Source organism: Takifugu rubripes, chromosome 5, assembly GCF_901000725.2.
Source record: "Takifugu rubripes chromosome 5, fTakRub1.2, whole genome shotgun sequence".
Lineage (NCBI taxonomy): Eukaryota > Metazoa > Chordata > Actinopteri > Tetraodontiformes > Tetraodontidae > Takifugu > Takifugu rubripes.
Genome location: NC_042289.1, coordinates 3,629,760 through 3,646,817, shown reverse-complemented (window position 1 = coordinate 3,646,817; position 17,058 = coordinate 3,629,760). Strand labels below are relative to the sequence as shown.

Below are 17,058 nucleotides of genomic sequence, written 5' to 3'. Positions count from 1 at the left end.
AGAGCGTCAATAAATACATACGCTAACGTACCAATACCGGAAGTCACGGTCACTGTTTACATTGTTATATTACAGTGTAATTTGGATGAGCATTGTGGACTTTACATCAGACAATATTCAATTCCACCAGGCATTTTGCGTTGCATTCAGATTTGTAAATATTAACATTATTGAAATTTTAAGCAAGGAATAGAATTATTCCCCACTTGTTTTGATGAAAGTGGATTTTAACACAGTCCAAGAAAAGAGTAAGTAATTCTGCATGTGACTGATACTAAATGGAAGCGGTTCATTCCTAATTACAGGGACCGGTCGGCTCAGTGGCTCCCCCTGGTGGCAGCTATGGAACGCAGCAACAATGGTTGCAAGTAACGGGTTTGGGTTTACGTTTTCTTTATAAATTGTTTCAAGCTTAACCCGAGTAATTAGGATTATCGAGAGTGTTTTATCTGCACCATTCGAGTTGGAATATCAATGTGGGGCGTGTTTCGGACTGTGGTAGTTAGAATCTCAACCTGTGGAACCGACCACACGTGCAGGCACCGCCGTTTTCACTCTTCAAGGTACCATCGTAGGGCAAAAACCCACTTCCTGCTTCATCACCGATGGTACACAGGTTTAACTACCGTTTTCTGTGAAATGGGTAGCAATTCCCCCGTTTCCTGGTTCCACTGCACAGCCAAACCCGAAAAGCTCCATCTCAACTGACATTTGCAGAGCGACCATGATCTGCTGGTCCTCATCACAGATGTAGAGATGACATCTCTGACGGCTTTACGAGACTGGTGCCGGGATGCATGTGCAGGTTACCCCGATGTGGAAATAAAAAACATGTCAGCGTCATTCAGAGACGGACTTGCCTTTTGTGCCATCATCCACAAGCACCGACCTGACCTGATGTGAGTAAAGATTCGGTTTAAGATTCGGCTCTGGAAAAGTTTCTGTCAGGTACCAATTTGCTCTTCTTCACTCAGCACTGCTTAACCTTCTTTGTTATGTTATTTTTGATTAGACTAGATTATTTGGTTTGCACATGGGTGCTTGAAAGTTTGTGAATAGGTATGTTAGAGAGCATAATTGAGCTAAAGAGATGAGAACGAATTGCAGTAATTGATAATTCACGCTATTTAATATCCACAGAAGTACAGTGGGAAACTTTTTCAGGCCCCCTCATGTTTATACATTTTGTTTTCGTTATGTATTCTCTCATCAATCCCCGAGAATAACAAGGCGAAAACAGAGTTTTAGGTCATTTTCAGGTCTTTTCATAGATTACGCTCTGCTCAAGGACATTCTGTGTGTTTTGATCCTGTCTTGTGTGCTTCTGCTCCTTCCCCTGATAGCTCCCACGAAGTAGGATCAGACTTTCCAAGCAGCCATTCTGGGACAGAACCTTTATTTCTGAATACCTGTTTTTTTTTAATGCAAACCCTCTTGTTCTGTTGAGTTTTATAAGTAAGGTTTCAATAATAAAATCAATAATGTTTCCTGAGGTTTCAAGCACAGTTCTTCACTTCCACACAGCAGTTGACCCGTCTTGTCTGTCTGTCTGTGTGTGTCTGTCTGTGTGTGTGTCTGTGTGTGTGTGTGTGTGTGTCTGTCTGTCTGTCTGTCTGTCTTGTTCTGCACTCACTCATAACATTTACACAGTTTGATCTCAATCAGCATCTCCTGCTGTTCTTTACTCTGCTGCAGAGATTTCAGCGCTCTCTCCAAAGATAACTCTTATCAGAACAACCAGTTGGTGAGTCCTTTTTTCTGGGGTTAGTTCAGTTCCGGATTAAGGCTCCAGACTGTAAAAGATAATCTGTGTGATCTGTTTTGTTTGCAAATTTTCCACCGCAGGCATTCGAGACTGCAGAGAAGCTGGGCATCCCTGCGCTACTCCACCCCAAAGAGCTGGCTTGCTCAGAGGTGCCGGACTCTTTGGGAGTCATCACTTACCTTTTCTGGTACTTCTGCTTCTTCCATGAGACATCTTCCGGTGTGTAGTTCTCCTTCAGCTGCTATCATTTACATTTACTTGCAGTCAGTTGTCTGACAAAAAGCTGTTTTTCTTTTTAAATGGCTACAGAAGAGCACCGACAGGCTTAAATTTGAGGCTTTATACAAAACATTCCCTTTCTTGTACACAGGTTTTGCTTGACAGCTCTCGCTCATCCTCTAAACCAACCCCTGGCTGTTTTTTATTTGCTCAATTGAAATATTCTTTCTTGACATTGCAGCTGGTCTTGCCAGTTTGGGAACATCACATGTCACCGATGCTAAGCAGCTTCCAAGAACTAAAACGCCAGATGGCCCGAAACAGGACGAGGTAACTTGCTCACAGACAAGCTTAAAGCAGGTATACTGAAACCGTCTACACATCGACTGCATTCAAGGCCACTGCGTTGCAGGACTCCAGCCGCCGGGAATCGCATAGAGGACTGATTGGCCCGCGGTCGTCCAAAGTGAGGGTGCCAGCAGTCTGCCGCCTGTGCCTGAAACCCATTCACCTCATCCAGAGACGTTTGGCAGGCGGAAAGATCTACCATCGCAGCTGCTTGAGGTAACAATGCTGTGCACAGTTCCTCACCTTTAGGCCCGGATGCTTGATTTATTAAACTGGTTCAAATGTCTCCAGACCAGGTCATGTTGGTGTAAATAAAGGACCTCTTTCTTTTTTTCACTATATTTCAGCTGTATGTGTGTCTCTCCATATCCCCCTGCTCCCAGTTCAAGGTTTCTTCCTCTTAAAAGGCCGTTTTTCCTTGTTCACTGGTCAGGCTCTGATTAACCTTGTGTGTGTGTGTGTGTGTGTGTGTTGCAGGTGTGGAGTGTGTCACTGCACTCTTCTACCACATTGGTGCACACAGAGGGGGGACTCTCTGGTCTGCTCTCATCACCCAGCTCCAGGCTCTGCTGAGAACCGGGTCAGGGGTTCATCTAAGGTGGTCCGTTTCCTCGGTGAATCAGCTGTCAGCAGCGCTACTGGTTATACTGAAGGAACACAATCCGGAGACAAGCTGGCTTCGGAAGCAGCCGACAGGGAGGAGAAAGGAGGGGAGGAGACGGGCGCCGAGGGGGCAGACAGCACTGCTTCGGGGCAGAGGTTAGCTGAGCCGTCGGACCCTCCAGCACCTGCTGTTGCCCATGTCGCTGTGGAGGAAGCTGAAAGCTGTGGAGCTGCTTCCAGTCCTTTAGATGCCACAGTGCAGCAGGAAGTGACCCAACAGCTCCCTGAGCTTTCCACTAAACAAGAGCAAGTCGGTGATCACGGTCCAGCTTCCGGGTGCATGCCCAGCCCATCCGTCGTCCCCGTGGCTCCACCAAGGGCCAGCACCTCCCAGACAACCAACAGCTCCCTGGTTGCAGGTGAGAAGTTGTTTTGTTTATTTGTTTATGTCAATATTTAAGTCTGCATTGTTCTCCCTTCCAAGCAGCACCGATCCTTCTGAAATATTTGCTTTTCTTGTCATCTTTCTTAGAAAATTCAGCAAGCCAGTGTACCTGTTCAGCCCGGCTGCAGCGAAGGTGAATCATGGCTTCAACGGTGACGGGAGAGCGACAGTTGTTATTTCTGTGCTTTCCCTGTGCTAAACAACCCAACTTCATGCAGCAATGCTCCTACGTAATTCTATCGTGTTGAACTATGTGAACTGAACCTTATTCTAATTGGATGGTCTCTCTCTGGACGCTAGTTCCCCCCACAGTACAAAACATGAAAATTAGGCTAATTAGAAGCTAATCAGTGGATGGATGATTGGCTGATTATGTTGTTTATTGTATGATGAATTTTCATGTCTCTGCCCCTCCCAGTTCCAGCAACAGTGGTGTCCGCCTCCGACTTAACCACCCATGGCTGACCATCATCCATCCTGGGCCCTGGATGCAGCTGCCCGCCGCCCCGCCTCCTGTACCTTCCCTTCGGCCACGTCACAGACCCAGAGTTTCCGCTCCCAATCCATTTGAAAGGGTGGATGAGGAAGCAAAGCCCCAAAAGGCTGCAGCCAACCAATCAGGTCGAGGCGCCAGTGGGGGCGGAGTCAGTAACCCGGCCGTGCCCGTGACAGAGAAGCCACACGGTGGGAGTGATGAGACTGTTGCAGGTGACGCGCTTGAAGGTGGAAACAGGGGCGACGGGTGCACAGGTGCAGCTGATGCACGGGCACGTGTCACTCTGTCCCAACAGCCCAAATTACCCAGAAGTCTCTCTGTGCCAGCTCTCACATGTTCTGTCCCACCACCAGAGGGGCCCGAGGTAGGAAAAACACGTATTCCATAAGGCCCCACAGAGTATGCTGCTTTAATAAATGATAACAAAGATGTAACCAAGGAAACAAGCTGTACTGGCTGACTTCCCTTCCTTGTGTAGTTGCTCTGCAGAGAGGCTCATTGTAATCAGAAGGCTGCTTTGACCAAATCACAGACTTTCCACACCCCCCCTTCTGAACGGGCCCCTGACCCGGGTCATGGCTTCCCTCTCATCAAAAGAAAGGTATAACGATCCCATATGCAGCGTCATCATTTAGTCCCCTCATTTTAGGACAGGAAGTGAACTCATCAGAGCCTGTTGTGTACCTGAGAATAGTGAACCTTTATCTTCTCTGTGTTGCCTAACAGGTTCAGACAGACCAGAATATTTGTCCTGGAAGCCTTCAGGTGGAGGTGACGGATTTGGACAAACGGCTGGAGGCGATGGAGAGACGAGGCGTGGAGCTGGAGAGGAACCTGAGACACTGCGGTGATGGTCCGACACTTCCTGTTGCTCTCAGATCAGTCCCACCCACCCCCTCCCCCTCCGCGCGCCGTCTCGGTTCTAACTGTGTTGTTTCCGTTTCAGAGGAGGAGGAGGAGGAAATGCTGATGGAGTGGTTTGACCTCAACCATGAGCGACATGTGCTGGTGCGCAGAGATATGGAGCTGGGCTACCTGTGAGCATCTGTCACATGACCTGTTGTTATTGTTCACGTCCGCCGCCGCGCCTGAAGGCTGTCTGTGGTTCCAGGATGATGCAGCACAAGTTGGAAGAGAGACAGGCGGATGTGGAGTACGAGCTCAGGCGGCTCCTCATTAAACAAGGTCGGCTCCTTGTGGTTTTTTTTGTTTTGTTTTGCGAATGAAACTAAAATCATCGATCAGATTTAAAGCTGTGGCCTCTTGAACGTGAACCAGCGCAGCTTCCTTGTTGCCCACAGAAAACGAGTGGACCGAGGAGGAGCGAGCGGAGGAGCGCCACCTGATGGAGGAGCTGGTGTCCCTCATTGAGCAGAGGAACCAGATCATCTGCAGCCTGGACCAGGATGTGCAGAGGTGTGGTGGGCGGGGCTTAACGGCCACAGGGATTCATATTCACGCCTAAAAAATGCTGCTCTTTTCTTTCATTGTTCACTGTAATCAGAGAAAGAGAAGAGGATAAACTTCTGAAAGCAACACTGAACAGCAAAGGTGAGAAAACTCATGTAATTCTAAGCATTATTTAAAAATGTGTAATTGCGGCGCCTCTTCTCAGAGCTCCAGAAAGAAGGAATAAAGGAGCTGAGGAAGTCGAAGGGAAAGCTGAACCCCGGCAAAGTCTTCAACCTGCTGCACCGCAGAAGATCTGTGGGCGTCAAACACCCGCCTGACCAGAGGAGCTGAAGCCCACAAACCTGGAGAAGGACAACACCATGAGATTTTAATGAGTCCATTAACAAATTTTATCTCCATGTCAACACATTTAAATTCAAAACAATAATTGGACATAATGGAGTACATATACTGAATTATTAATGTACTTTCTACTCCATTTTCTACTCCATTCCAGAGGTTAATAAAGATTCTCCCCAGCATTTCTTGCCTTGTGTCTGGAGTGTTAGTCATAAGACAGCAGTGTTGACAGCGCACGGACCCGTCCGCACACATTTAGGTCACCAGCGTGATTCTGCTCTAGCTCGACTCTCATCTTAATCAAATCACTCTCTCTGCTGAGCTGCTAACGTGCTCCTGATAAAGCTCCTGACGGGGACATTCCATCCTCTAAACGAAAAAAAAGAATATTTTCAGTTCTAGTACATTTCTTCCACCAGAGGACAGCAAATCGTGTTATACTAGGGGAAAACGAGGATCACTAATCACGTGATCAGTCAACGAATTAGTGAATTCATTCTGCCAAGGATGTATAAGATTCAGCATTTGTTTGTCTGAGCGTTGGCTCAAAAAGTTCTGAATTGATTAATGAAAGTTTAAGCTTGGCTTGGAGGTGCTTTTTCTAGTTGTATTTGCCATCTTTTCAGATTAATAAATGATCTGATGATTATCCGGTCAAAGTTCAAGCTCAGTGCCCCTGATATGAATGCAATACTAAGCGGAAAGTCCCTCTACGTGCCTTGTGGGTCAAAGGTCTCTCCCACATCGTGAATGGAATACAAGCTCTAAAACACTTCCAGACTGTCAACAAGCTATTTAACGGAATGCTGAAAGGGGCGGTGATGTAGGCACAAGTTCAAAAAGTGGATGGAATAATAACACTGACAGTAGCAATAACAAGAGAGACACAGGGGAAAGGTGAAACGTTTCCAACCTGAGGAAAACACAGAACACGCATGTCACATTCACGGACTTTTAATGATCATTTGTAAAACCATCAAGGAAGATCAGTTATACCAGAGCTGATGTGCGTCCTCTCTAGATCACATCCTTGTAATTAAGATCATACGAGCGATTATTTCAATAAAAACCCTTTCTCAAAACTAATCAAAATGGCCAAATCCATGAGGATTACTTTAATTTATTACGAGGCTTACTCTGCTAAATTCGGTTTTAAAAAAGATTGCATTTAAAATAAGAGGAAAGTATGAAACATAGAGGAGAAGGTGGGTACCTCACGATGGTACCTGTACCTACACCAACGGCCCAGTGCTGCCCTCATTTGGCCATTACTCATTGCAGAATTCAAGTGCAGATAAGGAGGTGTTTGGCTGTCGCTTGGGTTACATGTTTGGTGTTTCCTGACGCACAGCAGCTGATGGAGTGTTCCTCTCAGCAGAAAGAGTCCGGGAACAGCTGCACCAGCATGGAAACATACAGGAGTGAGGCCTGACGCTGTTTACCGCTAGCTTCAGCATTGGGTTTCAAGGATTATGTGTACAGCGTGTGTACGGTACATATTATTTTGGGCCACTTAAACATACACACTTCTGCTTCTGAAGGGAACTACAATCATATTACAATCATATTCTGTTGGGCTGATTAATAGCTAATACAGCTTTGGTGTTCTGGTTTCTAAATCGTTCTTTCCCAACTTACCAAGAAAAGCTGTTTTCCTGAAAAGTAGCTGCTACCTTATTGCTTTTTAACACCAATTTATGGGAACAAAACACATTAAATTGAACTTCTCCACAAACACAATGCTTTACATACACTAAGATTTACTAGTTTATACTGCTTAAGACTCTGTTTCATTTTGTTGTATATGAATCATGCCATTGCTATGGTGATCTTGACAGGCAGACAAAAGGGCCAACAGATCCCTGGGCTTAATAGTGTTGGTCTCATCAAAGCAAAGCCTTTGAAAATTTGTAGCTTTCTCTCGTTTCTTGCAGATTATCCCAGAAAATGTTTTTATTCTTCACCCCTTAAAGAGTAAAGAAACAGCTTTTTATATGAAGCATGAATGATAAAAAGAAAGAAAAACTGTTTAAACAGTAAGAAATGCTGTAAAAAGATTCATATTAACTTACATTTTGCTGATTTAAAAAAAAAGTCTTTATACTTCTCTACTGCAGCTGAAAAGAACAGTTTCAGCGGGAGACCTGCAAACAGCCCGGTGACTGTGCTGAGGAATGTAGTGACATAACCATAGAGGTTTTTCTCCACAGCTGACCTTGTTATTGCTCAAACGGTGTGTTCCCGCTGCCCCTGCAATAACATTTTAACTATAAATATGTGTGTGTACAATATGTCAATCATGCCTGCTGCTGGGAGACATCCTCACAGCCTGGACAGGTCACAAGTCCATCACTCAAAAAGGAGGCAGCAGTAAAGTCAAAAGGACAAAATTGGACAGTGTTCCACAAGTCAGTGTGACGTCATTGGTAGCTAAATGGTAGTGGTGGATTTAAAATAATAATAATTTGGTACTTTTTTGTAAAGACAAGGCGTTGAAACTGTCTTCATTATCAGATGAAACAGTGACACCTAGTGGCAATCACTTGTTAAAGCCGCTCAATGGTTTAACGGAACGATACATCGAGCACGTCATCACTTTTACTTGTATTCACTGGAGCCCTAAATACAGGGTGTTCCAAACACTGATGAAGTGGAATTGTTCCGTTGGCAAGAAAGAGTGCGATTAGTTGCGATCAGTATAGTGTCAAATGAAAAGACGGCTTGATCGAGATTCTTATCAATAGGCATACCTCAGAATAAAGCCATAAAGTACCTCCCACATAAACTGTGGAGCAACTCGCACGAACTATATGATCCATACAAATACAGCGATTTCTAACTCGCAGGTAAACAAATGTGCGGTTAATTAAAACAACCGAATTTTACTGGGATTTCAAAGCTTATTCTTGTGTCATTATCACACCGATTGGGCAATCTGTCCGCGAAGCTTCCACGATCGGGGCTTATACTTCTTTCCCCTCAAAGATAGGCGACTATTCCCCGCATTTCTCTTAATAATAATTCATATAAATTATATGAACGGACAAAGTGATTTTCACTTGACGATTTGACACCCGCGTGTCCTGGGACCCGCGGCTGGGCGTGTTGACGTCGCGGTCCGCTGAAGGTGGAGGAGCCACCGTCGTCCTCGTCCTGTTGTTTACCTGAAAAGAAGACAAGTAACTCCACGAGTGACGTGACCCTGTCACACGCACGCGCGCACGCCCGCAGGTTGTTTACTACCTTTCGCCTGCGAGAACCCGAGGACTTCGCGGAAAACCCATTGGCTGGTTGCCGCCCGCCTCGCCCTCCTATTGGCTGAGGAGAACTTAAGTAGGGCCTCCGACGCAGCGCTGCAGACCGTGAGCACGAGTAGATGCTCGAGCAGATTCCTCATCTGTCTACCTTCGCTCTTCTCTTCTAATTCTGCTCACTTGATGTCAGAAGATGACAAGTAAAATGAAGTTCGTCCGCTCTTTGATGAAGGCGGCGGCGCTGGCGAACGTGCCCAAACACATCGATCACTTCTCCAAGTTCTCCCCTTCACCCCTGTCAATGAAGCAGTTCTTGGATTTTGGTGAGTGACTCCTTTTTGCCTTAGTTGAGTCGATGCATGAGTGAAGAGAAAAGTTTGGAGCCTTTTGTCTGCATAGAGCTGCTGTAATATTCGCTGCCACTTCCACCCCAACGCGCTCACGCACGACTTAACTGTTCAGGATGTTGACATCAACACACGGACTGACTGTGTTTGTTAACCAATCTGTTGTCATTATTATCATCATCATCATCATTATTATTATTATTATTATTATTATTATTATTATTATTATTATCATTATCATTATCATGCTGTTATTACTGTGTTGTACCTAATCATGATTGAAAAGTATAATTACTGTGACAGTGATGTGACACGGATCAGTTTCACTGGGATCAGTTAATTCACTAAGACAAACTTTAGTAAAGCTTACATTCATTGTTGAGGTTATTAATTAATTGAATTCTTCAAATGTGATAGTGTTATTAATGGTGTTATTACACCATTCCTCAAATCTTGATCTTTGATGATGGAGCCTTGGAGAAATGTTTGAGGTCACCGATCGGGGTCAACCGTTAACAGAGGCTTGCTCTGCTCCCCAGGTACGATTAACGCCTGTGAACGCACGTCGTTTGTATTCCTTCGCCAAGAGCTTCCCGTCCGTTTGTCCAACATCATGAAGGAGATCAACCTGCTGCCGGACCGGTTACTGGGGACGCCCTCCGTCCAGCTGGTCCAGAGCTGGTGAGACGACACACTGATGCCTACATTTGACAGCCAAACAAGCACAAAGGAACATGAAACATTCCAACCCTGGGTCAGTTAAAGTGCCACCAGACTTGTGGGGAAACTTCTAAAACTTTTTGTTTTTCCACAAAGTTGTTCTTTTTCAAAGACTTACAGCACTCTTAATCCACATGCTATGAATAGCAGATAAACACGGCAGACCAGCTTTAATCAGCGATTACATTACGAGCAGGGGAAGGAGGGAGGGAGGGAGGGAGAGCTGGTGAACTTTGTCCCAGTTCCTCAGACGTCCCTGCCTTCCTTCTGCTTTTTACCCCTCCTTCCTACTTGTTTTTGCATCTGCAGAGAACAGCGTGTTCCAAACGGCCGCTCTGCTGCTGACGGGGAAAACAAAGTCGCAGCTCGAGCCATTCACAAGAAATGAGGAACAGAAGTTTTTTAAAAAACTTCTTACAAACTTTCTTATGGTCATGAATTGTTAAAAAGTCGAGACATCTTTTATTATATTTACAATCTTAAATTTACAAAGTTGACCTGCCGTCTTCTGGGTTTTTAAAGCACTTCAGCGCTGGTGCTTTGAGGCTTTGTAACGCTGAGAAGTTAAAAGTGAAATCCCCAAAAATTCATCAGCGCTTCTTGTGGTCTTCAACTTGTTGTAAAACACGCTAACAGAGAAACAACTGTCGTCTGGGCTAACCTGGCTAAGTGATTAGCACGCTGCAGGGCGTGAGCTGCATTCGCTGTGTGGAGATTCAGCAGTCGTGTGTAAACAACATCTCAAGCTGGCTGATGTTGACGCTCTTGTCTCGGCTTTCTCCACTCATATGTTTTTCTGACTGGCTCTGAAGCCCAGTGGAATGTACTGGTTCATACTGGCTGCTATTTCTGCCTGATACTATACATTTGCTATTTTTAACCGTATGAGGACACACTCTCAGCCCCGGGTGCAATTTATCATTCCACCACTACTGTTATTGTTACAGTATTGTTGTTAGGTGAAAAGGCAGAAAGCTAGGCTAGAATTGGCCTCTGGAAAGGAAATGAAACAGTGACACAACTCCACTTCTCTCTTTTGTTCCCCATCAGGGAACAGGGAGGACAGGGGGACCCTCAGTGTGAGCCTGGTTCTGTTCAGGTTTTCTTCCTGTTAAAAGGGAGGCTTTATTTGTGCCACTCTAGCTAGTTTGTGGGTCAGGCTTGATGTTACTGTAATGTGCCTGTAAAGACTGGATTGGATTGTTTTGTTCTCTTAGGTACACCCAGAGTCTGATGGAGATCCTTGAATTTCTGGACAAGACCCCCGATGACCAGAGTGTCCTTGAAACGTAAGTGCGACCAGACTTTCACTGTGTTTTCTTTTTCGTTTGTGCGTCTCACCTCTCACTCCCATATCTCAGGTTTTTGGAGGTTCTAGAAACCATCAGGAACCGCCACAATGAGGTGGTTCCCACTATGGCTCAGGGGGTGATTGAGTACAAGGATGCCTTCGACCAGCAGGACGCCGTTACTGACCACAACATCCAGTACTTCCTGGACCGTTTTTACACCAGCCGCATCTCCATACGGATGCTCATCAACCAGCACAGTAAGCAAGCCCCTCGTGGATCACACCTTAGGCTGGGTGCAACCCAGGCCACTATGTTAGCCTGAACAAACACAGCCGAGCCCCCTGCAGCAGCCCCAGTGACACCAGAGCTGAAACTACAGTTCGTCACCCACTGATAGCATCACCGAGTATCAGTGGCCCTCGTGGGGGTAATAACCATTTTTCTTCTCTCCTCTGTGATGCAGCTCTTGTGTTCAGTGGCAACATAAACCCGGCTCACCCAAACACCATCGGCTGCATCGACTCGGTGTGTGATGTAACAGAGGTCACGCGAGGTAAGAAGATAGAGGTCTTCTTTTTGGGACGGGTGGTAATTGACTTAAAATCAGCAGACGGCGTCCTCATTTCAGATGTGCAACTCTTGAGTTCTAAAGCTGAAAAAAAGTCAAGAAAGCAGTGCAAGATGACGTTTACCTATTTTTTTTAACGCATTCCTGGTCCTGCTACTTTCCTGAAGCTCACAGAACTAGTTCAGTTCCCCCAAACAAAACCCTCTTATATCACCAAAGGCACCGGTTTCATAACTGGGACAGAGCTTGGTAACCTACTGGACACTGTTATCATACGCTGACGATGACCTCGTATTTCGACAGTTTATCTTTATGTCGGTTTGTGACGTAATCCCTCAGGGCAAAGAATACAGCTGTTTTTGCTCCGTTTGTGTTCAGACGCCTACGAGAGCGCCAAGCTGCTGTGCGAACAGTATTACCTGGGGGCACCTGAGCTGGAGCTGAGGCAGATGAATGGTGAGACGCACGTATGCACTGACAACAGTTCATTAGCCTGTGTGCGTGTGTGTGTGCATAAAGCGCTGACTTTTGTTTTCGCCCTGCAGCCAACAATGTCAGAGAGCCCATCCAGATTTCCTACGTCCCCTCTCACCTGTATCACATGCTCTTTGAACTCTTCAAGGTAAGATATTGTTCCCTGTCTGCCAAAGCTGTTAAAAAGTCCACAAAACCTGGTGTTTCCTCATAACAGCCCGGTTTATTCTCTGTAGAACGCCATGAGAGCAACCATCGAGACCCACGAGTCCAGCAGGACGCTGCCACCCATTAAAGTCATGATTGCCCTCGGTGGAGAGGACCTGTCAATCAAGGTGAATCACCGGGAGGTTGGAAATGAACTTTGGGCAGTGTGTGTGTGTGTGTGGGAGGGAGTACAGGACGTCCAAGTCACAAGCAAGAGAGAGCCAAAGGTGTGTTCAGATGGACTTCTATGTCCCAGTTTTTCACACCCAGAATAGAAACAAAGGTGGCTCAGCGGACTCATTATATTTACCTACAATGTGATTAAGCGATTTTGTTAAAAAAAAACATGGGGAGTAGAAGGGGGACATTATTCGTGCCCCCATTCATAACATAAACGGTTGTTCTTGTTACCATGAGTCACAACAGCTTAATCAAGTTACATAAACCCATAAAGCCTCATTATCACCAAAGAATCGGCACAATCAGCTTTACATATCGGCCACAGAGATGGGGTCATTAATCCATTAGAGGGAATGGATGTGAATGTCTTTATTGAGGGCGGATGCACACACATACACACAAACACACCTACGCAAACAGGTTCCTAAGACTGACTGTAATCTTTGTTTCCAGATGAGTGACAGAGGTGGTGGCGTTCCCTTTAGGAGAACCGAGCGTCTGTTCAGCTACATGTATTCCACGGCTCCTCGCCCCTGCATCGAGGACAAACATAGAGCCCCGCTGGTGAGCCGCTAGCCTGCAAACACACACAATCACACACATCCTCAATACTACAGAAGAGCTAAGATATGTGCACGGACCTGTGTGTGTAGGCAGGGTTTGGCTATGGGCTGCCGATCTCCCGTCTCTACGCCCGCTATTTCCAGGGAGACTTACAGCTGTTTTCCATGGAAGGGAATGGAACTGATGCCATCATCCACCTGAAGGTAATTTCAATATGAAGAACTACACAGACTGGTCCTAAATGAGAGAATCCTATTGTTTGGTGCTAAATTACAAGGACTGTTGTCACTAAGCAAATAAACATGACACATCGCTAAAGGAAATGCTCTCTTGGCCTTTTGGGACCATGGACAAGAGTTCATCTATATGTTGTATTTATTATTTTGCTCATGTGGTCTGATCAGATCTGGGAGCCTGATTTAACCGTCCTCTGTACCTCTGCACAGGCCTTGTCTACTGACTCGGTGGAGAGGCTGCCGGTGTTCAACAAGTCCGCTCTGCGTCACTACAAGCTCAGTTTGGAAGCAGACGATTGGTGCGTCCCCTCCAAGGAGCCACTGAACCTGGCCAACTACCGTGCCCAGAAGTGATTCGGTCACAAAAATTACCTGACTTTTTGAAAGGAAAGCCACCCAAGTCCACTGTTACATACTGTACCATTTAAAGACTTGGTGATGTGCAGTTGAACTATTCCAGAGGTGGGGTTGGACCTCAAGTGACCCATGGAGACCAAACGAAGCGAGAGAGTGTCGTCTTCCTGGATCTTCTTTGCATTTGTGCTTTAACAAGATGGTAGAAGACCACGTGGAGGTAGAAAGAGTTGAGGACAGAGGGAGGGAGAGAGGGTGGGAGAGAAAGAGGGAGAGAGGGAGTTGACCTGAAATTTAGTGAAGTGGCTACACGACAGTTCTGCAGATTCAGCGGCTCATAAAAAACAAATAATTAGCTTTTTAGGCAAAAACGGACTTGGACCAGCTCTTTTTCTTCTTGCTGTGAAGCTTATGTAACATGTTGATCTACAAATTTTGGAAGATTGAACGCCCAATTAGACCGTTACAGTCGTTACATGTCATCAGGCTGCAAAACAAAAGTTGATCTTTTTAAGTGTTGTGTTACAAAATGAATCACTTCTTCCAGTCCTAATCATAGAGAGTACATCCAAATGTTTGACTTTTACATATATACGCGCATCTATGTATGTTTAGCCGTTAAAAGTGCTCATGAAAGTGTAACCAAGGACACCTCTGATGTTTCGGCTGGGACCTTAAATCAGAATCACTTTCATTGGTGAGTGGAGCTGTGGAATAAATGCACACTCAGCAGCCGACCGAGGTTCGAGGAGGGTTCGGTTATATTTTACAGATACTGTAACACAGTCGGAGTTATGTAAACGAGTCTGTTGTCGACGTTTGTGGTTATTCATTAATTGATAAATACGTGGGAGTCTGCTGAGACGAGCTTCCTCTGGGCGGAGAACAAGCCACTGCTGTGCTGTGTATTGTGATCCCAGGTGTGTGTGCTTATGCAAGGTGTAATTCATGCACTGTTCCGTTGAAGTGTGTGTGTTCCTTTGTGTTTTATAGTCAGGTGACATATTGGAGAACTTTTATTTTTCTAATAAAACAAATAAAATAAGCCATCTGCTCTGTGTCATTGATGGTGATCGATGGTGAAACACGTATGTGTTAATTACCTTCTGAGGTTTGAGGCTCTTTCAGTGCTCGTGCTGCAGATATCAGGGGTCATCTGCTGGATTCTGCGGAGGTCATAAATGATAGGGTTATATAAGACATGCTGGACATCGGTGTGTGTCTTTGTGTGTGTGAACACAAGGTCAGCCTGTTCAGTCACACAAGGCCTGTTACATTTTTTTATTGTATAAAACATTCACCATCCATCTCCCCCAGTAGCTCTCCCGTTTAGTGCTACGTAGCAAAAGCTAACACGTGGAGAAGAAGGTAAAACATCTGTTATCTTCGTAAACATTAGCAGCTTCTCAAGATAAGGAAGAAGAAGACTTTATTAATCCCTGATGATATCCTGTTTCAGACCACCAAAGAAATATAGAAAACAATCAATGCCACAGAACAGAACAATCTTTTTTTAAATGATTCGGTAAAAATAAGGAGCCGTTTAATACCAATATTGTCCAGTTGCCCCCCTAAACCCAATAGCTGGTTGTGTCATCTTTGGCAGCCACAACTGTAATCAAGTGACAACTGACAATGACTCTTTCTCTTCACTGTGGAGGAGATTTGTTGTAGAATTTGTTCAGCTACACTGGAGGGCTTTCAAACACCACACGACAGCAGGTCACCGTCAGGGTCCGGTAGGTTTGGACAGCTCAAGCTCCTTTATTTTGTGTGATGTGTCAAACACATCAGTGTGGCAAAAATGCTGAAAACAAAAATGTCAAGAAGGAGCAAATACAGCTGATCAACCATTTATCCTGTCATCTGAGCGCCTGTTATTATTCTGTTTTTCACCAATCGCTGATCTAATATAAGATAAACACAGAGATGAATATACAGAATATTACAGAATATTAACTCATATATACCAAGAAGGATCGTACTCAAAAACAGTCCTGATAATTCAGCTTTGCTGCTGACAGACCAGCTCACAGTCCTCTAGTAGAATCTGCAACTGTTTCAGGTCACGTCTCCGCAGTAGGTTTGTTGAGTAAAAAATAATAATAATAACTGAAATCAGACTCATTAAAAAGAATTAGGAGAATAATTGAGGTTTGTGATTTGCTGCAGATTAACACCTTAAATTAATAATTAATTGTCATCTAAAAGTTAGTAGCCTAGTATTTTCAGTATAATATGTCTTTTCAGCTGCTAATTAATGTAATAAGTTATGTCTGAACTTTCAGTGACCATAATCGGATTCTCGGCTGTCTAACAGCAGCTATAATAATAATAATAATAATAATAATAATAATAATAATAATAATAATAATAATAATAACACCATTATTATTGATAGTGTATTATTGATATATTTTAATGATACTAACAATAATAATGTTCAGAATTGTTGGTGTTATTGTTATTCTTATTAAATTTGTCACAGAATATTATGCAGCAGTGATGCACATGATGTTTGACATGTCCTGTCCTCAGTTTATATAAATATTGATTGTGTATACAGATCCACGGACACAGTGCAAACCAGATAAGATTGGTCAGGTTATATAATTGAAAGCCATCTGTTATCTAATATCTTTGTCAAACAAATAAACAGGAAGTATGCAAAAGAAATAGATAAAGAAATAGATAAAGAAAGAAAGAAAAAAGAAAGAAAGATCTGTGGTGACTGACCACTTTTGACAGAAAAAAACCCTTGAAAAAATGAATTGATGTATATTCTTCATAATGTAAATAAGCTTTTTTTAATTGCACCTTTATGTTGCTCTAGAAAAAACTATTCTACAATTGATTGTTCAGAAGAAAATCCTTGCTGAATGATGTGAAAGCCCATAAAACTTTAATTGTATTCCAGTTTAGGGCAAAAAGCAGCCGATCATTGAACCTGCAGCGACACCAAGCGGCAAGAATTACAAATGTCCCCACCGCCCCCCCACGTGTCTTACATTCTCGTAAATTTGTGCAGAACTTAAATTGGGATGGATGAGACGTTGATGAGGTTAGGAGAGGCGACCATCCTCTCTAACTCCTCCTCACCCTGGTGGACACACAATTTTCATTTATACATTTAGCTGAATCTTGTTGATAAACTAATAAAAAAAATTTGTCTAATGGGAATGGGGATGTAAAGGAGCCCATGACAGGTAGTGTCATTTAGCAGGAAGCAGCTAC

General features: G+C 44.4%; 2 protein-coding genes and 2 long non-coding RNA genes across 5 annotated transcripts; 2 read left to right on the top strand and 2 right to left on the bottom strand.

Moving 5' to 3' along the window:
* Positions 1–77: 77 nt before the first annotated feature.
* Positions 78–5,810, top strand: LOC101070657 (MICAL-like protein 1). Of its 2 annotated transcripts, none has more exons than XM_011603689.2 (15): positions 78–899; positions 1,696–1,744; positions 1,846–1,984; positions 2,226–2,314; positions 2,397–2,548; positions 2,810–3,354; positions 3,468–3,513; positions 3,799–4,240; positions 4,355–4,477; positions 4,603–4,723; positions 4,823–4,913; positions 4,988–5,061; positions 5,178–5,292; positions 5,381–5,427; positions 5,492–5,810. In XM_011603689.2, the coding sequence occupies exons 1-15, from the start codon at positions 757–759 to the stop codon at positions 5,617–5,619; spliced, it is 2,304 nt and encodes a 767-aa protein (XP_011601991.2). In that variant the 5' UTR covers positions 78–756; the 3' UTR covers positions 5,620–5,810. The 2 variants fall into 2 exon arrangements, with proteins under 2 accessions (XP_011601991.2, XP_003964458.3); XM_003964409.3 differs by having other exon boundaries at positions 81–899; positions 4,603–4,729.
* LOC115249826 (uncharacterized) lies at positions 5,793–8,868 on the bottom strand. The gene is made up of 3 exons (XR_003888459.1): positions 7,701–8,868; positions 6,865–7,023; positions 5,793–5,997 (listed from the first exon to the last, which is right to left on the bottom strand). It is a non-coding gene; the product is annotated as an uncharacterized lncRNA (long non-coding RNA).
* A 108-nt stretch (positions 8,869–8,976) lies between these two features.
* LOC101070423 (pyruvate dehydrogenase (acetyl-transferring) kinase isozyme 2, mitochondrial-like) lies at positions 8,977–14,869 on the top strand. Its single transcript, XM_029836167.1, has 11 exons — positions 8,977–9,205; positions 9,769–9,910; positions 11,167–11,238; positions 11,311–11,498; positions 11,705–11,794; positions 12,188–12,265; positions 12,355–12,431; positions 12,520–12,618; positions 13,124–13,234; positions 13,324–13,437; positions 13,681–14,869. Exons 1-11 carry the CDS (start codon positions 9,076–9,078, stop codon positions 13,822–13,824), a joined length of 1,245 nt encoding a protein of 414 aa, XP_029692027.1. The 5' UTR covers positions 8,977–9,075; the 3' UTR covers positions 13,825–14,869.
* On the bottom strand, positions 9,768–10,339 carry LOC115249827 (uncharacterized). The gene is made up of 2 exons (XR_003888460.1): positions 10,068–10,339; positions 9,768–9,930 (listed from the first exon to the last, which is right to left on the bottom strand). It is a non-coding gene; the product is annotated as an uncharacterized lncRNA (long non-coding RNA).
* Positions 14,870–17,058: the final 2,189 nt, after the last annotated feature.

Coding starts and splice junctions, on each gene's coding strand:
- LOC101070657 (XM_003964409.3), top strand. CDS start 757: ATGACATCTCTGACGGCTTTACGAGACTGGTGCCGGGATGCATGTGCA. Junction 2,549..2,809: donor TACCATCGCAGCTGCTTGAG/GTAACAATGCTG, acceptor TGTGTGTTGCAG/GTGTGGAGTGTGTCACTGCA. Junction 4,478..4,602: donor TCCCTCTCATCAAAAGAAAG/GTATAACGATCC, acceptor GTTGCCTAACAG/GTTCAGACAGACCAGAATAT.
- LOC101070423 (XM_029836167.1), top strand. CDS start 9,076: ATGACAAGTAAAATGAAGTTCGTCCGCTCTTTGATGAAGGCGGCGGCG. Junction 11,239..11,310: donor GACCAGAGTGTCCTTGAAAC/GTAAGTGCGACC, acceptor CCCATATCTCAG/GTTTTTGGAGGTTCTAGAAA. Junction 11,499..11,704: donor GATGCTCATCAACCAGCACA/GTAAGCAAGCCC, acceptor TCTGTGATGCAG/CTCTTGTGTTCAGTGGCAAC.